The 20,058-nt window shown below is 41.8% G+C and overlaps 1 protein-coding gene across 2 annotated transcripts; it reads right to left on the bottom strand.

Moving 5' to 3' along the window:
- Positions 1-1,159: 1,159 nt before the first annotated feature.
- On the bottom strand, positions 1,160-10,539 carry nr2f6b (nuclear receptor subfamily 2, group F, member 6b). 2 transcript variants are annotated; one of them, XM_083969749.1, is made up of 6 exons: positions 10,429-10,539; positions 8,569-9,987; positions 7,408-7,502; positions 5,009-5,343; positions 4,269-4,515; positions 1,160-3,611 (listed from the first exon to the last, which is right to left on the bottom strand). In XM_083969749.1, the coding sequence occupies exons 2-6, from the start codon at positions 8,835-8,837 to the stop codon at positions 3,337-3,339; spliced, it is 1,221 nt and encodes a 406-aa protein (XP_083825875.1). In that variant the 5' UTR covers positions 8,838-9,987; positions 10,429-10,539; the 3' UTR covers positions 1,160-3,336. The 2 variants fall into 2 exon arrangements, with proteins under 2 accessions (XP_083825875.1, XP_083825876.1); XM_083969750.1 differs by having other exon boundaries at positions 5,009-5,340; positions 8,569-10,539.
- Positions 10,540-20,058: the final 9,519 nt, after the last annotated feature.

Raw genomic sequence — 20,058 nt, 5'->3', positions numbered from 1 at the left:
TAATAAACATTTCTAATGCTCTAAAAAAATTGCCACAGATTGTCCATCTCTTGTTTTTCTATTTTCTTGGGGACCCTCCTGGCTCGGAGAATCCTGCAGCTCTGTGCATCTGCAGCTAGCATCCAGCAGGGAGAGCAGGAGGACACAAAGAGCCCAGTAAGTTGAAGTAAGCTGTTACTGCCCTCTTTTGGTAAACAATGTTTAAAGGTCTGTCTCTGTAGCCGTTCAATAGAAAACTCATTTGATGTGTCCTATTGTCCTGTTTTCCAATTCCTGTGATAGACAGTGTGTAGTGCTCTTTATTCTTGCTATTTGTCTATTATAAACCCAGTTTAAACATTTAATGAATCGTTTACAACACACTGCAGTGTTGTATTCAGATAAATGTTCTTCTTGGATCTCTCCAGCTGCTTCACCACCATATAATTTAATTTTCTGTTGTGACTAGCACCATTGTCTTTGTGTATTGTAGGAAAGACCCATACTTGCTATGGATAAATGAACAGTGTATAATAACAGTGTATTTACAATGCACTTTGACTGTTTTGATAAGATTTAACACTCTTTTTTACAGTGTGAATACTACAAATACAACTTAAAATACATATACATTAACATCATGGATGCTCTGCTCTTCTAACTATCTTATTTTGCTACATTTGCTAACTTATTCTGTACAGTTTATTGTCACTCCACTGACACTCCACTCCAGTTTACTGACACCCACTGCTAAAAAATAGCTTTACTACTAAAATTTGTTTTTATGCATTTACAATCACAGTGTGATTCATAGCGTCCATATATTTAGTTACAAACACAGTATAAGTAGTTGTAAATACACATTTTTGGAAAACTGCCTGCCCAAACGTCAGTGTTTAATACTATGTTTAAGTCAAATAGGATGAAGAGCTGCAACTAATAATTATTTTTTATTATCAGTAAATCTCTCATTAACTTTTTTGTCCAATTATTAATCATTTAGTCAATGAAAATGAGTGAACAATGCTACAGATGTTACAAATTGCAAAGCCCCTTGTTTCTTCCCTACCAAGAGCAAGAGCAGCAAATCCTGGGGGCTTGCAAATATTAGTCACATTTTCTTATGACTGAAATTCCAATATCATTTATCAGATTTAATTGTTTCTGTTCTAATCAGGATTGAAGATTAAAAACACTGAGGTGTTGCTGATTCTTACACATGTGTGCAGGTGCTACGTGTAAAGACTCAAGTCTTCCAGAGAAGGAATGTGTGTACTTTTATTTCCGGAAATGCAAAAATAACCAATCAGCCATATGAACTTCATTTGCATCCTTTTTTTCTTCTTTTTAGCTTTGGCATGGTCATAGAAACATGATTCTTTAAAATGTAGAGCTACACAGTCAAATCACTATAGTTTATATTCAGACAATAACACAGTGTGATTCAGGGACAGTAGGATGAGCTGTTATGAAGTTGTTTGACACCATCAGGGATCATGGTCATTGTTGCCTTTCTTATGATATAATAACAGGTAATACCAAAATGTATACCAAAAAAAAAACATGTTTATCTTATTTTCCCACATTGAGCTGCAGTTCATGGCAGGGACACTCCTGAACTAGTACCCTTTATCTCAGTACCAACAAACACCATAACCTTTACACCACAGCACTCAGAGTACCTTGCATAAGTGTAGTAATTCTTTGAAAGTGACCTCTGTCCGTCAGGACGTGCTTTTAAAAGGGGGATCAAAATCGTGACAAAAATCAAAACAAACTACCTCTAACCTTAAAACAACCAAAGACACCATGTCCAGTTTGCAGAGGTTAAACAGAAAAGCATGAGTTAACTAACTCAGTGTCGATTTCTGAGAATGATCTGTCAAACTTCAGGAGTCCTCTTACATCAAACTTTACATTTTAAAACATTTTCAAATATATTTTGGCTTTAAGTCTGGTGGATAGACGGGTCTTTGATATGATAGTGAAAATGATAACTTGATCCCTTTATATTTATCTTTACTTCATGAATAGTTCAATATACAATCTTTGATGTATAAAACACGAGGTAATAATGTTAGACAGGGATGTGACCGTCTGAGGCGCCAGGGTGTGTCTGAGCACATTCAGCTTCTTGTGCGTCAAGAATGTATAATATATCGTATTAAAGACAGCGCTCAACATTTTCAGAAATACGGTGGTTTACTTTCTTGTGAAACTTAAATGAGAGGACTGATTCGACTCTTATATCTGTACAGTAAACCTAAAGATGGACCCAGCAGCCAGAGAGAGTAAAACATCCACCTAAATGTTCTTCTTTCTTCTCACAAAAAAGCATAAAAACAACAATGTGCTATTTTTTTGGCCTGGACTAGTAACTTTCTGGAGTCTCTGCTGATTTTCTGGCAACTGTGCGAACATAAAAAGTTGTTTTGACATCATTTTTGTACATGTTAACCAAAACAGATGGCATGTTAATTTTCTGAGCTTTAGAGATGTTAGAAGGCAGATTTTAACGGAGCCAAGCCAGTTGAATCATGCCAAGCTATGCTGAGTTAAATAGGCGCTAGCTTTAACTTGGCATTTACTGTACAGACATGAAAGTTGCATCATCAGTCTCCTCATCTAACCCCATCATGAAAGCAAAATGTGATCAAATGCTGCACTATTCCTTTTACGTATACAACACACAAACTATTTCTTGGTTGTACTTTATATAGTGCAATATACAGTACAATGCTCGCGCCTCGTCTTTGTTTTAATGTCGATACTTTGCAAATCTTCACAAATACATTTGGTAACAAAGTCTGATATTTCATCCCACATATCAAACATTACACAACCTGTACAATATGTTCCAGCTGTGACGATATATAAAGCTCCGCTTGTAAAAAAGTGGCACTGCTATGGCTTCATTTTGACTCAAAAACAAAGCAGAGGTGAAAACACACAGCGCCTGGGTTCAAACTGAGTCACATAAGGGGTGGTATGGGAGGAGGTAGTACAGGCACATGGCCTCATGTTCGAGTCTGCATTTTAATTAAAGCCCTGTTTTTTTTTGTCCAGAATGAGACAAAGAGAGAGAGACAGAGCAGATGGAGGTCAGAGAAAACTAAGTGCGGTGAATATGAAGCCATTATGTACGTTTTTCATTTCCCTGAAAGCAGCTTTGGTTTTTTTCACTACCACCAAACTTTAACCAGGGTTAATGTGAGAAAAACTGACCTCCACACTCACAAACAGTTCCCAGTTTGTATTCATAACATTCAGTTTGTACTCGAGTGTAATCTGCGTATCAATCTCTGTATCCTTCCCTCATCTGATCTCAGTCCGTCTCACTCAGGACCGACTGGGGGTCTACTGCCCCGGGGCGTAGGGCCAGCTGATGGAGCTCCCTGATAGCTGCATGTCTCGGATCAGCGTCTCAATCGGCGTCTTGCCCACCAGCCGCATGAAGAAGAGCTGGGAGATGAGGTTGGCCGGCACGGCACGCAGAGCAGGGAGACGCAGCAGTAAGCGACCGAACCGCTGAGGCTGGTTGGGGTACTGCAACCTCTCGTACTCTGTCAGGGCGACCTGGGCCTTCTCCTGCAGGGACTCCACGTGGGCCGGGTCCGTCAGACCACATGCATCTGTAAGGCAAAGAAAGAAGCAGAGGATGATGTCACTATTCAAATGTTTCTACAATGCTGCTTTTGCATGTTTTTATTTTCAACCCTCTCTCCTCGAACTGTTGTTGATCCATAATTAGACTTATTTGTTGAGTCAAGCTCAAGATATTAGCCTAGTCTCATTGCAAAGTCAAACTACATCTACCAATACTGCTAAAAATGTCACTGCACCTGGTCTAAAAGCACAACCCTGAGTTAAACCATAACTTTCAACACACATAAACACAAAAACTTTCAACTTTAGCTCTCACACGGATTAAACAAATAAGATTCAGTATTCCTATTTGAGAGCTGTAGAGTCTTTGTTCAGAGCTGGACTTGCTCTTTTCTCAGAAAACTGTTGGATAAGGAAATCTTCTTCTCTGCTACTCCTCCTTCACTGATGTCAAAGGTCACACTCATTCATATCGAAGGTCACCTACGACTGGTAACAATTTAATTTGGTGTTTTAATTGCTGGTCCAGAAACTAACTCTGTCAAATACCTCACTCAGACGTCTGTGTTTTGGTTTTCTCTAAAGTCACGTGCTGTTAGTTGACAGTAAACACATTCAGCTACTGTAACTCTCACCACTCAGATCATCACCTTGTGGAAAAATCTCCCCCCCAAAAAACTCACCAGGTGAAAACAGTGCAATGGCTTTGAGGCAGCTGTACTCGGCTGAGTCCACCTGCAGCCGGTTCAGCTTGTCCACCTGGTCCTGGAAGATCCTGACCTGGTCCATGAAGGACACTACGCGCTCGGCGGACATGGGGGACGAGTGGAAGCCGGCCGCTGCCAGCAGAGGAGCCATGTGCAGAGGCAGGGCGGACTGAGCGGCGTTCAGGATGAAGAGCTCGCTCCAGCTCAGCCTCAGCAGCGCCACCTGTCGGGTAGGGAATCAGTGAGGGGTTGGGATGTCACGATTATAGATTTTCTTGATACGATTATTGTCAGAGAAATAATCACGGTGTTACGATTATCACGATTATTATGCATCAATAAATTTCACAACACTATGAATGTGTAAAATCAAATATAGTCAAAATATAATTCCATTACTAATCTCTTAATATAGGACCAGTTATTCAATGTTTACGTTTATTAACAAGTAATCGTGACATCCCTAGTGAAGGGTTACATAAGAGTAGTGGGTCCACATAGGACAACAGATATTTTGTCTTGGCGCCAATAACATTAATGATGATTTTTTTTAAAGTAATTAAATTAAATTATTCTCTGGAGGTACAACATTAGAGCTATGATTGTGTTTCTGACTGATAACACAGGGATACTCTCACCTAAAATGTTGTCTCTGTTCTTTAAACTATAATAATTGTAACAGTTTTTTAAAAAGTATAACATATAACAGGACTGACCTGCTCTGAGACAGGCAGTTCTGGAAAGTATGGGATGTTTCTGGCCCACTCGATGGTGCTGAAGAGGAGCCGGGCGGCCAGCTCACAGATGCTGTCGATGCCCATGACGGAGCCTCCGCTGGTGGACCCCTGCATCTGTGCCTGGCCGTAAGGGGCGCTGTAGCGGCTGTTGGGGTACGGCTCGGCCCGCAGGAGCTGGGAGATGAGATCTGACACCGGCTGCCCGTTGAAGTAGTCAGCCCCAATGTGACCGGGCCCTGCACCTCCCACTCCCCCGACCAGGGAGTTTGGGCTGATTCCTGAGTGAGACGGAGGGATCCGACCCCGCTGGACTGCTGCATGGGAGGACACGAGACAGTGAGAATCAGAGGCGGTGCCTCTAAAACATCTGACACTGCTGCAAAGCTGCTTCACTCACAGTAGAAATCAGAGTATAATCATGTCTTATTGAAACAGCACACAACACAAGCTACAATTTTGAGGTCCTTGTGTTGTACTTGAGTATTTTAAGTGTTCTACTCCACCACATTTCAGAAACATTGATCTTTTTACTCCTCTGTGCTTGTCTTGTCTAGTATTTTTACTCCTACTACAAAGACACAAGAAAAGCAACACAAGAAAAGCAACTTAGAAGTAGATATTTGTCAAGATGTCCATCCTTTTTCGCAGAAGAGATGTGTGTCTGGCTGGAAATAACCTGAGGTCATTGGTGTTTTTGGCTGTGACACCCACTTTCTAATTCCTGGTAATAGTTTGAAATAAGTTTTAGTTTCAGTTAAATGTGAGTCTAATCCTCTGTGATTTAACTCTAATGTTAATATCCTGAGTGGGAGCGCGCTGCCTGTTCTGTCCCAAATATTAATTAACACTGCTGCATGTCCTAAATGGCAGCGAATATAGTTACAGTCTCAGTGAAGCAGTCGGTGCGGTGCGGCTGCTGCTTCTCCTCTGACTGGGTTAAAGGTGAAACAGACATTTCCAGGTAATGTGGAAACAGTGCAGCCTGCGTCACGGCCACGGTCAGCAGGGTTCATTAATAACCAGGCCCAATATAACCTCTGGCACACACGTCACCTCGCTGCACATTATGTATGGTAGAGCTGCTGGTGTCCACTAACACAGACGGAAATACAAGAGGGGTTGGGTTACGCTAGAATACAATTACAGACTTCACTGTCAACACACGTCACACTGGGAATTAAAACACTGAAATATTTTTGTGATGTGATGGGAGCTGAAAAACTATAGTGGTAATAATTACACCCTGCCAAATGGGAATCAGATCTGAAGTCAAAAACTAAACTGTAATGAGCAGGTTGTTTGGTATTGAGGCAGCTCAGTGGGTTTTGTCTGACTGTGTTCACTTTCTCTCCTCTTGTGTTTCCTGTTATGCAAATCAGAGCTGGTTGCCCCCAAAGCCCAGCCCCAACAGCTGCAGGGAGTCGAGCACCAGGGTGAAAACACGCTTTGGTTGACAGTAAACACTCACTGGCAAATGTCAGTGGCTGTTTCTTGCACTTTCTCTGAGAATTACTCATTTCTGGTATTTATGTATTTCTGTGTGTGTGTGTGTGTGTGTGTGTGTGTTTCTCAGTATTTGAACTTCTGTGGGTTTGTTTTTCTCCGGGGTGTTTGGGCATCAATCGGTCTGTGTGTGTCTGTGTATGTGTGTGTTAAGGACAGTATATATGATGTTTTTAAAGCTTAGTGTTGGAAAATAACTGGATACAGTTTACTCATCATGTATTGTGCTTTTTGAAGTGAATGTACAGGAGAAATGTGGATTGGCACTACATCTATTTGACAGCTACAGTTACTTTGATTTACGGCTTAAATTATATTCACCTCTACCTGTTACAACACTGAACCATAAAAAGATAATTATGAAAGGGGGCATTTTGCCAAAAAATTACACATCTAGCTTTTGTTAAGAGCATAACTTTAACTTGAAATTTAATATTTTACACTGCAGTATTTTGTCTTATGTTGATTTTTTATGTGTTGCTGCTTGGCAAGTTGTAAATGCAACACTGATGTGTTATCGTCTTTCGTTGTTATAATACATCTTTATATCGTTTTCTCTGCTACAGAGGGACACGTGGTGTGAGTAAACTAAAACAGTGAGCTAAAAGAGGCCAAAGCATCTCTTCAGGTTGTCTCTTCAAACATTACACACAGTCATTCGGCCCATTGTTTGTATGAAAATATTGATTTATGCAGCTTTGAGTTGAGGACTCTCCACCTCCACATCTCAAACCTTGGAGCTCAGCAGTTGCCTCAGCTCCTCACGTGACCTGGTTTGTGACGTGTAACACTCATTTGTGTGTTTACTAACCCTGAACAAAAAAAGAAAACACACCTTTAACCTGCTGTGTGTGTACATGGATATAATACTGTACCTTCTTTGCGCATCCCGACTCGGAAACATTTCTTCAGCCGGCAGTATTGGCACTGGTTGCGGTGATGCTGGTCGATTTGGCATTCTCGATTTGATCTGCATAAAAGGAAACAAGAATATAAAACATACAATGAAAATATAATATTTAGTGACAGGAAACTGAGAATTTCTCCCTTCTCTTCCTCCCCTCACCATCTCTTTCTCTCTCACTGACCTCTATGATGAGTGAACTGTGTGAGCTGGCTGGGCTGAAAAGCTATCAAGGCTGTGACCTTTGTAAATCATCAGCTCTACACACCCTTGTGTTGCCATTTACAGCAGGACGAGGTCTGCCAACATTTCAAAGAGAGAACCTTTTCAGCCCTGGACATGACAAACTGACTGCAGAGACACCTCCCATCCAGGGTTAGTGCATTATTAGATGTGGGAGAAACGACTGTATTCGGGAGCTGAGAGCTTCATGTATAAGAGCAGAGAGAGAATTGAGCTGCAACAATGTGTTCCTGTGGTGAAGAAGAATAATGGGAATGTTGACCTTCTGAGGCAATCCATCCTCACATGACTGACCTTCAGGGCTTTCATTTCTCTTATTTTTTTTCCTGGGGCTGTTTGTGAGCCGAAGCCAAGGTTGGAACAAATCATTCCCGAGTGAGAAATAGGCTTAATCTGTTGTCACCCTCATGAATGTGAATGCACGTATAATGGTTCATATAAGAAAAGATGTTAACCTTCTAATAAACCGCAAACAAATCATCAATAAGACACTATGTGGAAAGATTGAAGGTGTTTCTGAATATGGATTATTTACGATTTTCGACATAAAATCATATTTTATGTTATAACATGTGCTTTTCTCTGTTTATACAATAGCAGTCAGTCAGAAGGAGTTAAACATGTCCTTATAAATACATTATAATGTGCTATAAACTGTTAATTAATAAAGTTAAATGCCCTGTTTGACTCTATTTATGATATAATATCACATTTTATATTATAACACATGTTTTTTCTCTGTTTATACAGCAGCATTCAGTCAGAAGGAGTTAATCATGTCCTTATAAATACATTATAATGTGCTATTAACTGTTAATTAACATGTAAAGTCAAAGTTAAATGCCCTATTTGACTCTATTTTTTATTCTCCCAGCAGCCCCTACTGTACCTGCAGGAGTAGTTGAGGTTTCGCCTGATGCTCCTCTTGAAGAAGCTCTTGCAGCCCTCGCAGGTGAACACGCCGTAGTGCTTCCCGCTGGACTTGTCCCCGCACACCACACAGTCCACCACGCAGGCCTTGTCCTCGTCGCCAACGTCCACATCGCTGCTCCCGGCCTGTGGCGAGCCGTCCTCCTCCTCCCTCCTCAGGTAAGCCTTCTCCCCCAGTCCATTAGTGTCCCCGTTGGGGTTACCCCATCCCCCGCTCACCATGGCCATATTCTCTGAGACACGCAGTCCTGTGAGTGGATCATACACAGCACCGCCCTGTCCCCCCGGCTCCCGACTGCCCTCAGAGTCCAAACACCGATCCCAGACCCTGAGACAGCGACTCCAGGTTTGTGATTCGGAGCAGGTTCTGTCCAAAGCTGTGATGAGAAGTTGTGACGGGCTCCACCACCGCGTTGACCTTTACCCCCTTCGCCGTCTGCTCGGACTGACCTGGAGGTCCCTCCCAGTGCTGTGTGTTTTCTCTCTGTTCTTTTAATCCCTCCGCCGTCTCTGCTCTTGTCTTTCACCCTTCTGTTTTCTGCCCTGACCTCCGATCAATGGCTCCCGAGGTCTGAGAAAACTTCAGACACACATCTGATGGTTCAGAGTTCAAGCAGGAGAAAAGGGTGCAGCCTTGCTCTTTTCACAGGAAACAATAAATTACACTTTGACTCCCTGTTTCTTTCTCCCTCCTGCTCACTTTCCCTCTCTGTCTCCCCCCCTGGAAGAAGTTTAAAACACACACACACACCTCACAAATCCCAAAGTGCAGTGAGGGACAAAACAAGAGTTGGTCTTCAAATAAAAGAAAGAAAGCTCAGCCCCTCTGCCTCTCTCGGTTGCACGACTTTCTCCCAAAAGGACAAGCAAGTGGGAGGAAAATAAAACACAGCTCTCCTTCAGGCAGGGTTAAAGTGCCCTGCCCTCTCCTCCAACTTATAAACTAGTCCAACCAGTTCCTGCCGTGCAGAGGTGTTATCTGCTGATCTGAGGCAGTTCTAGTCCAGACGCACTCTTGACTTGTCGGGGCTGTTACAGGAGCAGAGGTGATAGTGATGAGGAGGAAAAATAAAAGACAACCCTAACAAGTATTTTGGCTCAGGAACATTTGTGTCCTAAAAAAAAACAAACAAAAAAAAATGTAGACAATGATCCCCACACTTTAAAAAAAAATTTAAATGAGAAGAGTGCTGGAGAGGACAATATGCTCCTTTGACTCCTGGAAAAATCTGGTTTCAGCAACGGCGGCGGCGGCGGCAGCAGCAGAGTTCTTGAAAGGCGTCCTCCTCCTCCTCCTCCTTCTCCTCTTCTTCCTCTTCTTCCTCAGCTCTCTGCGGTCAAATTGTGTTTTCTCGTGGCTCCTCCAACTCCTCGGAGTCTGTGGTGTCAGAGGCTCAAATGTCACAGAAAAAACAACAAGCCAGAACAAAAGCAGAGTTGAGTAATCTCCTTAGTCGCAGTTCTCTCCTCTCCTCTCCTCTCAAAGCTCCACAAAGTGTTGTCTCTCTCTCTCTCTTTCTCTCCCTCTCTCTCTCTCTCTCTCCCCCCTTCTCTTGTTTTGTCAGTGCTTGTCCATCCAGCAGTAACAACCAGAGGCCAGAACCTCTCTGCATTCCCTGTCAGCGAGTCACGGTGTACTGTTGCACTCTTTACTATTCTGCCTGTCCTTTTTTTTTTCTTCTACTTCTTCTACTTCTCCTTTTTCTTCTTTCTTCTTTTTTCTTTCCGTCCTTTTTTCTTTCTGCTGGCCCCGGCAGGAATAAATTAGGCAAACAAGCGCAGGAAAAACACGGTCACACACACACACACACACACAGACCTTTTAGTGAAAGCCAGACGCTGCTGCGAGTGGAGAGAGCGAGCAGCCCAGAGATAGACTCCTCTCCTGCTCCTCTCAATCCCCTCTCTGTGTCTCTGCCTCGCTCCCTCCTTTAGGGAGAGTGAGCTGTGTCTGTGTGCTGAGGGATTTGACACTGCTATTCAAGCCCTGCCGTTGCCATGACACTGGATGCCTTATAAGGCCAGAGGAGTCAAAGAGCACAGAGTGGGCTGCAGCCACACACACACACTCAGGGAATGAATGCCTGGCTGCCTGACTGGCTGCCTGTTTCCCCCCTGACCTCGGGGCAGGCCTGCGAGCAAGGGGTAGTTAACCTCAACACTGCAATGAAACAAAGAGGAGAGGAGAGGGGGGTGGTGGTGGTGGTGGGGCCTCGGGGTCGACACACAAGCGAGCACATGGCACTCACACTCATGTTCTCCACTCCACTCTTAATCCGTAAGACTTCCTCCGACTTTGTTGACCCAATAATAACAGGGAGGGCCTGTTGTTGTTGAGCAACTTGTCTAAAGGTTACATGATACGCCACCGGCTCTTTTTCACACCTGCTGCACACACTCACAGGTCAGTGTGAAGGATGCCAAAGGTCCCGAGTTGCTGCTGCTGCTGCTGCTGCTGCTGCCGGGTCCTGGATCATGGTGCTGGTTATACTATTGAATGCACATTTTTAGGAAGGGGTGAGGGTGTGAGGGTCGGGGGGTTGCATATTGTATGTCTATAAAGTGGTTGGACCTTCTAGACAATGTCTTTCATCTTTAGGGTTTACACATGTGTTGCATGTTACACATTGCATTATTGAGTCTATGACTATGTGTGCTATACACACCCAAGCAAAGAATCTGGTCTGTCCACTGGGACGGTCTCAGTGTACATATCAATATGTCCATATCAAATACAATTAACATAACATAACATACGGTAACATAACATAACATAATATATGGTAACATAACATAACATAACATAACATGTCAAATGCGAAAGGCACTGAGCATTATTATGTAGCAGAAAAAGGAGAAAAGATGTCCGCACACTGCTATTGTTGCTCCCAAAATTGAATGTAGGCTACAGTAGATACATTATTATGTAGCAGACAGTGAGGATGCAGAAGACACACATAAACACACATGCACACTCTTTTCTTTTTTCTTTTTTTACATTTTTGTACATGGAGGCTGTGGATGTTGAACATGCAATGTCCACCACTGCCACCAACAGTGACCAACATTTTTGATCTTGAGTCAAGTGTTTGTTTATAGTATGTTTGGGAATAGAGAGAGGATGACTGATTTTGCCATGTTTGACTTTTTTCAGTGTAAAAACAGTTTGATGAATGAAATTTCGCTTCAGGCAGCATTTGTGTTTCCTCATTAACAGTATTACCTTTGCTTTATACACAGTGGTCATCATGACGACTAAATGTTTACTCAGACTGCGTGGTATGAAGACGAGTAATACTGTATGTGTGCTGCTTCTCTTTCACAAACCCAGTTACAATTTGCTGTGTAACCCGTCCATCGTCTTGGCAGTAGGCAGAGCTCCTGAGGAATTTCTGGCCTGCTTTGTCTGTCATACCAACAGCACTGTCATGTGAAGGTCTCTTGAAAAAAAAGGGAGGACAAAATAAACAATCAGAGCCTGCAACCAAGGTTTCCAATAACAGCCTCCAAACGCAGGAGGAAAAAAAAAAAGAGAAAAGCCACAGAGGAGGTATTCACTGGCGCTTACAAGCACGCCTGCTTAAAAGAACCTCTATGTACCAAAAACTGTTTGCTCATCACATGGTTTTACAGGAATTCCCCCTGAGTGACAAAACATTTTGTCCACTGTAGCTTCAAAAGAATATGCTGCCTGCCAAAAAAAAAAAAAAAAAAAAATGCAAATATCAAAGGAGCAAAACGCTTTTGAGTTTAGATCTGATTAAAAGAGGGCTGGGAGGAGAGAAGGAAAGAAGTTCGCTTACACAAGTTTAGCCGGTGAGGTTAATTCAGCCTTTTAAATGTGAGCACAAGGCAACTTTAACCCACATCCGTCACAGCGAGACTCATTGTGCATGGATAGGCCTTTTGTTTGGTTAAGAGGTTATCAGGGGCCAAGCTAAGCTGCTGTAGGTTGAATTAGTGCTTTCCTTTAAGCCTCTGTCTATGTGTATTAGTAGCAGCCGGAGCATGTGGAGCAGTGGTTGATATTGTCTCATGAAACAGTATCATGTAAGACTTGGAATATGTACATCAAGCTATGAAGGGTGGAGCTTTACAGTAATCTGAAGTCATGTGTTGTTGATTTAACAGCTCTCAAATCAAGTTTTGTTGAATGAGAGCATGGAACAGCGACCAGGAAAGACTTGTCTCTGAGTGTAATAAAAAAAAATGTATTACACAACTTCATTTTGTGTCAATCTAAAGTGCACAGTCTGTGGTGAGAATGTGTCACTCATTCAACTTTATTGTAATGTGTAATTAATGAAACTGCTTCATGTTTCCAATTCTCCTCAATATAGTGTGAAGAATAAATCACACATGAGCTGTCACAACATGAAAGCTCCCTTGTGACCAAAACCAAAGTTGTTAAAGTGTGGCAAACCCAATCATTTAATCAATTAACTACTGGGAAATAAACTGATTGATTGATCCCAATAAACACATTAAAAGTGACTCATCATCTCCTGACAAGACATATTATTATGTTATTACCATATGGAAATGTACTGCTGTATGACAAGCACAGACTCTTGTTTTGGTTTTGTTCAGTGCGTTTTGTAAAAACAAAACAAGAACTCTAATGTTGTAAAAACTAAAATTAGAGCTCTGACACATGTGGAGACCATAAAGTGCTAAGACTTTGGTCACAGAAACATGCAACAAAGTAGTTGTCCAATGATTTTCCAGTAGTAAGTGTGATGGTGGCGATCAGAGACATAATGAGGTGTGGTCAGTTCGCCATGGAAAGCAGACCACAGTATGCGGTAAATGCGGTGAGATTGAAGGCTGCCTCCCCCAGAGGTCACATCCCTGACCTCTGTGCAGGTTTGGTGAGTGAGACCAGAGCAGGAGAGGCTGCGTTACAGCTGCGTGTTTGTATTTGAATTGGAACAGACGCACACAATGCGTTTGTTTGGATATGAGAATGAGTGCGTCTGCATATTGTAGCAGTTACGCAACTATCACTGTGTTTCACTGTGTCTATGGTGAAGTGTGCACGTGGTCTTGTGTAAATGCACATATGCCTTACATATCTGGCAGTAAGTGGATGTGTGTGTGCTTCTGTGTGTGTGTGTGTGCATGCATGTTTGTGTGTGTGTGTGTGTGTGTGCATGTGTGCGTGTTCTGTGCTCTTTGAACTGCAGGTCAGGAATGCAGCTGCTCTCAGCGTGAAGTCGACTGTGGTGGAGTCTGTGCATTCTCAACACAGTCAGGAGTCCCGAGTGGAGCAGATTAACCTTCACTGTGCTCACCTGAACGACACACAGGACCTGAACACACACACATATACACACACACCTCTGATTAATACACATTTCCTGCTTATATTTCCTCTTAGGTTTAGAAGTGATTTTCACATACTTTTTTCCCCCTGCTTGCTCCAGTGCTTAGCTGGTAATACAGTAAATGACACTTATATTTAACATTCAAACATGGCGGCACATTTAGCAGTAGAAGCTACTCTATTGAAGTGTTTTTGCTATGCATAAAAGAACGAATAGCTGATTTCAATTAGTACAGTATTATCCAAAACTGATCATTATGGCAACACCTCAACCTAAAATACTGGTAAAAACCAGGCTGACATATTGCATCATTGTGCATTGTCAGTATCATGGAGAGAATGTGTGAAATGAATGAAAATATGCCATATAAGCAACTGAGGAGATTTAAAAATAAACATATCATCAAAGAAGGAAGTGAAAATCCAAGTTTTGTTGTTCACAGACCTGGACATGGTAAGAACATGAGATACTGAGGAAGAGATACTTTTCTTATACAATAGCTTCAAACAGTTGTTACCCATTAGAGGCCGTGTGTGGGATTAATGTTTAGCAGATTCACATTTCAGCCTCTATAAACTCTCCAAGGGAACAGAGGAAGCTTGTCTCACTGAGTGTCACCGGATGTTTTTTTTGGAGATTCCCTGAGCTTGACCTCAGTTTGAGTGCAAATCAGTTCTCTGTAAACGTGGGACTGAATATCAGTCTGGTCGTGTGTTTACTGCCTTAGCTGTGAGAGTGTAGAGGAATTTGAAAACTGGGGTTAAACTTTAACTCTGAGGAGCAACTCTGGGTGAACAAGCACATGACTCCCTGCTCCTTCCTCATTAGCCCCACTGCCCTTTGGCCCAGAGGCCAGCGAGGAAAAATCATCTTCTCCTCTCTCTCTCCCTCTCCCTCTCTCTCTCTCTCTCTCTGCCCTTTTTTCTCACAACACTCTCTCCATCCTAAGGCCTTTGACCTCAGACGAATGACGGAGCAATTTAAAATAAACAGGGCAGTGGAACCTGCCAAAGAAAAACATCTGCTGGGGTGACTCCAGAGCAACGTGCGGCTGCGGTGTCCAATCAATATCTGGCCTCCTCTCCGCCCAGGACCTGCTGGAGATGGTGGGAAACTTCCCATTTGGTGTGTGTTTGTTGTCATTCAAATCAGCTATCTGGTGTTCTCTGTGAACAAGGTATCAACCCCATTGTTTGTAGACGAGTCAATAGAAGTGTTTAGGAGCTGTAATGGCAGTGAAACCCTTTTGTTTTTGGTTTTTTTCCCCGTGCCTCTGCTATAAAGACAAGAGAGGTTATTGAAAGAGGCTGATTTTAAACTGAGATGGGAAATGCTATTTCATTATAATCCCACTCTATTTTTCCATAAACATGTTTTGGCATCACACTTTAAATATATTTAATATGTTAAACAAACAGCAGCTTGTTCACACATCCAGCAGACACTCATCATATTTTCATTTACAGAGTGAAATAGTTTGAGCTTATTTCAGCTTTCTTAAAAGGTGTCATGGTGGTATAAGTGGCCACTGCTGTCGCCTCACAGCAGGAAGGTTTGGGGCTTGATGCCGGGGCCCGGGGACTTTTTCTGTGTGGAGTTTGCATGTTCTCACCTTCATGTTCTCCGGCTTCCTCCCACAGGACAAAGACATGCACGCTAAAAGGTTGAATGGTGTCTATTAAATTGTCCGTAGGTGTGAATTGTTTGACTTTACATGGCGACGCCGACTGTGTGATGGACTGATGACCTGTCCAGGTGAATCTGCCCTCGTCCTGTGTCAGGTGGGATCTGGATGCACAGCTTTTGCAAAAATCCACAGTGGTTTTTTAACTTTCTTTCTTTGTTTTTCACCTTATTGGGCCTTTATACACCATCACTTGCTTTTTAAGTGTTTAATAGAATGCGTGATGTTTTATTTTCCTGTTTCAAACTTAGAGGGATGGGATTTACCTGGTTAAGAAAAAAATGTAAAATGAAACACAATACATCATCCAGTAGTTCTGTTTTGGTCTGCGTCAACTCATGGAGGGAAATCTAAGCACTTTAGTCGGTAAATGCTCCACTATTTTCTAATTTGGAGAATTAATGAAATGAGAATGACCTGAAAGATACCGATCAGTGGAGCAAGATGACACTTTTCACAGTAAATGTGCAGTAGTCCTTTGACTTGTGAACATAAAATTACCATGTACCAGTGTTCGTTGAAGTAATGAATCATCACCAGGCAGCAGCAGCGCACGTGTTTACTATGCAACATGAGTGAAGGTTCAGCAGACTCCACTTGCAAATTTTGACCTTGTGCCTACTGTGATCCCATTGTTCCCACTTATCACATGAAGTTTAAATATGCAAAATGTATTCAAACGAGGATTTTCTATGGCTGCCCATCAAGTTCGCCAAGTGAAGCGTTTGAGGTTGATTTGTATGGGAAGCCGTGATGGTCATAAATCCTCTTATGTCTTGTTTTTCAATCATGATGCACTGTAACGATACACCAAAAAATAATCACAGTGCTCTCAGTACAGGTGTTTTTTTAGCTCAATCCTTTGCTTCAGATGTAAAAAACAATTACCATCGACAAGCTGTCATTGCCAATTGGAAAGATGAACTTCTTTGCTTTTAGTACCCCAGAAGCTTGCCATTTTCAGACAGGGCATTATCCTAACGCTTCCTGCAGCCACAACAATTTGATCAAGTTCCCAATCACCTGTTTCAATCTCTTGTAAATCTGTGTCCAATCTGTTGCTCCCTGATTGCTCCCTCTGCTATCAGCCAGACACTGCCTATAGGTCAACGAAGGTGCTTCGGATGACAGAAAATTAACCTAATCAGCTCAGTGAAGAAGACTCAAATGCTTTAACAGGATTAGGCCCAGGCCACTCCCCCAGCCATCTTTTCCCTCTAAACACCTTATTGCTGTAATCTACCGCACACAAGCTGACGAGCTGAGTGACCTCATTAGCTCATCTGCTCTGCAGGGTTTTTTTGTCGTCGGTCTGGACACTGATCTGTGACGCGTTCAACTTGCACTCAAAAACACTCTCAGACAGACCGTCAGTTTGTGCTTTAACAAAGTGCATCCAGTGCCTTTGCATGTTTCCGTTTAATTACTGCAAATCACATGGCATGTTTAATTAGAGAATTAATGTAGGTAGATGTAATTTTCCAGTGCATATCAGACTTGCTTCATGTGGATGTTTGCTTTCAGATGACTTGAAACACACAGCATCTAATATAACAAATCTATAACTGTCATAACACCAAAACAAAAAAAAAACCTGTAATGTAATCACATGACAGGAGCACGACAAGTCATGAAAAATACAAATTGAACTCAAGCGAGCTCCGAGTCTCTGCAAGTTGAATTTCATACTGTGCTGCAATAAGGAGAAACCAGTGGATGCATGTAAGATGGAAAAACATACATTCCTCTGAAAAGCTGCAGTGCCCTGGAGGTCTTGAGGTTTAATGCACCAAAACATTACTCCTTTGAGTTTGGCCCCGGCTCAATGTCACATGTAAATCTTTCATTCCTCCCATTCATGTGATCTTTCTACCGTCAACTCACAAGAGTATATCATAAATTCGACGAGAAAATATTGGACACAGATGTGTACAGTGCCCTATTACATGTATGGTAGTCTTTATCTAAATAGTGGCACTGACAGTACCTCATATATCAGGATGGCAGAGCCGCATCACCATCCTGTGCCCTCCTTTTAGATGCACCTCTGGCTATTGAAAAAAAACCACCCAATTAAGTGGTCAAATAAAAACTCTCTTCTGATCTGGTGAGTATGAAGGTCACTGAATACGACTCCTCCTTAAACTGATGACTGAGAATCTGTATTTGTTATTTTGTTATTCAGGTTTTTACTTATTTTTCTGTCCATTTGTATAAAATTCCTGGAATGCGTATAAACAAGAATAAAACATTTCATGTGATGTAAGTGAATGCATATACAGTACGCACACAGACCTTACGCATAAAAAAGGCAATAGATGGAAGATTAAAATTATATAATATTTTGTAATCAAAACTAACACACTGCAATCAAATGTCCATAACTATACAGTCTACAAATACAGTATAGACCAACAAACTACCACACTGTCAAAAACCACACCTGTCTGAATTATTCACAACAGCCTTAAAGCAATAGATCTACCTGTATAGTACATGATGAAAGTTTAAAAGTAACCTTATTCCGTGCTTTTCTAACAAATGATGGTAAAAAATGTAGGTTTCACTAGGTTATTTCTCTACTAAATCATAATATAATATACAAGATAAAACAACACACTCTAGTCACATAGTCTATACCTTATTCTAATAGTGTTAGTTGTAACCCTTAAAAAATGTAAATGTAAAAATGTTTCACCAATTAAAAAAAGAAAAGAAACTCTATTATCATTATAACTTGTCCTCATTGCAGCATCAATACAACAGGATGAATCCAAACAACTTTCTCAACATCCTGACAAGCGTGCATGCAATCCTTTAACAGGATCTTGAGCATGCAAATACAACAACAGCATCCAGCGAGATTTCACCCTTCATCTGCTGGAGGCGGTGTGATGCTGAGGTGGCCTGTTTGGTCTGCGCTGTTTGCTGTCATTATTTGAGTGGGTTGCCGGCACAAAGCAGATGTGATAGGCCATTTGATTGAGGTCAAATCTCTTTCGCACTTCTCCAGTGCCGATAGCATAGCACCCCATCATCGTGACCTCTCCACGGGGCAGACTGGTGTCAGAAAGCTCAGGAGAGAGGTGTCGGGTCAGCATGTCAGCGTCCCCACAGCACAGAGCGCAGAGCAGAGAGACGTATAGAGAGGTGGAGGAGATGAGAGGGGATGTGGAGCGGCTGTGACAGGTGAGCTAATGGCTTTGAGAAAGAAAGGGCACAGGGATGAAGGCACAGGCTGTGATCTCTTTATACAGCTTACAGAGGGACAACTTATTAAAATGAGGAACAGATACACAGAGTAAATGAGTTGACCTAAAACCCCTAGGTCACTACCCCCCTGCTTGTGCTTGTGTGTGTGATTGCTTCCACCCCCACTGTGATTGACAGCCTCTGTCGTTGTCTAATAATGCTTTGGGTATTTTTCCCAGGCACCACAAAAAAAGAAAGAACCTCCCCTGTCCACAGGCTCGAACACTGGCTGTTATACACGTCGGGACGGAAATGTGGAGTTTAGAAATCTACCAGATGAGATTGTTAGACTTCATATCTTGTCAAAAATGAGCATTTAAATACCAGAATCATTCAGCGCTCATGTGGATTTGTTTGACTTTCTTATCTCACTCAGTTGTTGGTGCACATTCACAAACCTTTTTTCAGTGCATATTTCAACATAGACACATCTGCAGTCACTGTATCAGGAGCTAGATTAGATTAAACTGTTTACACTTTAATCTATGATGCATCAAGGTTAAACTAAGGTGATGTTCATGCAACACAGACATTTTAAAGCCTCTGAAGAATCTTTATTTCAATACCATTTACTAAAAAGTTGCACTTTGAGGTACTTGTACTTCCACACTGTTTATCTGCAGTATCTCTTTCTCACGCATATGGCCATGGTACCTAAGAACATATTGCAAGTAGTACTTTTAGTTGTCATCAGGTATTTGTGCAGTATGGTGTTTTATTTCAATGAGATATCTAAATATTTTTTTCAGACTGATGCAGTGGTACTGTTTAAATCATGAGACTGAGTGGTTCTTGATTACCATAAACATGAGGCAGAGGTACTAATGCAGCTGCAGTGAAAGAAGCAAACAAAACACATTTACTCAACCTTATACTCCCAAGGTAGAGGCAAATATAGTAAAATAACAGAATCATTTTTATTAAAATTGATTTGACATACAAGTTACTTTACATGTTAGTGTTTCACATAAATAATTGTGTTTATAAAATATATATCATTATTACATATTAAACAATAATGCATATAATTACAGTTGCTTCACCTTAATGCACAGTAAAATGCTACATTCACAGGGATTTATATTCATCCAACACATTATCAGTCACTGGGGACATTTTTCTGAAGGAGCACTTGTATATTGAAACTTTAAATACACAGTGTATAAATGCAGATGCACATGATTAA

This window comes from Trachurus trachurus (genome assembly GCF_905171665.1).
Source record: "Trachurus trachurus genome assembly, chromosome: 4".
Classification (NCBI taxonomy): domain Eukaryota; kingdom Metazoa; phylum Chordata; class Actinopteri; order Carangiformes; family Carangidae; genus Trachurus; species Trachurus trachurus.
The sequence above is the reverse complement of the archived record's forward strand: the minus strand, read 5'-3'. Positions and strand labels throughout refer to the sequence as shown.

What these genes read in the sequence shown, in the direction of transcription:
- nr2f6b (XM_083969749.1), bottom strand. Translation starts at nt 8,837, where the DNA reads ATGGCCATGGTGAGCGGGGGATGGGGTAACCCCAACGGGGACACTAAT. An exon ending in AACCTCAACTACTCCTGCAG is followed by an intron (nt 7,503 to 8,568) that starts GTACAGTAGGGG and finishes CCTTTTATGCAG; the next exon opens with ATCAAATCGAGAATGCCAAA. An exon ending in AGTCGGGATGCGCAAAGAAG is followed by an intron (nt 5,344 to 7,407) that starts GTACAGTATTAT and finishes CCTCCCATGCAG; the next exon opens with CAGTCCAGCGGGGTCGGATC.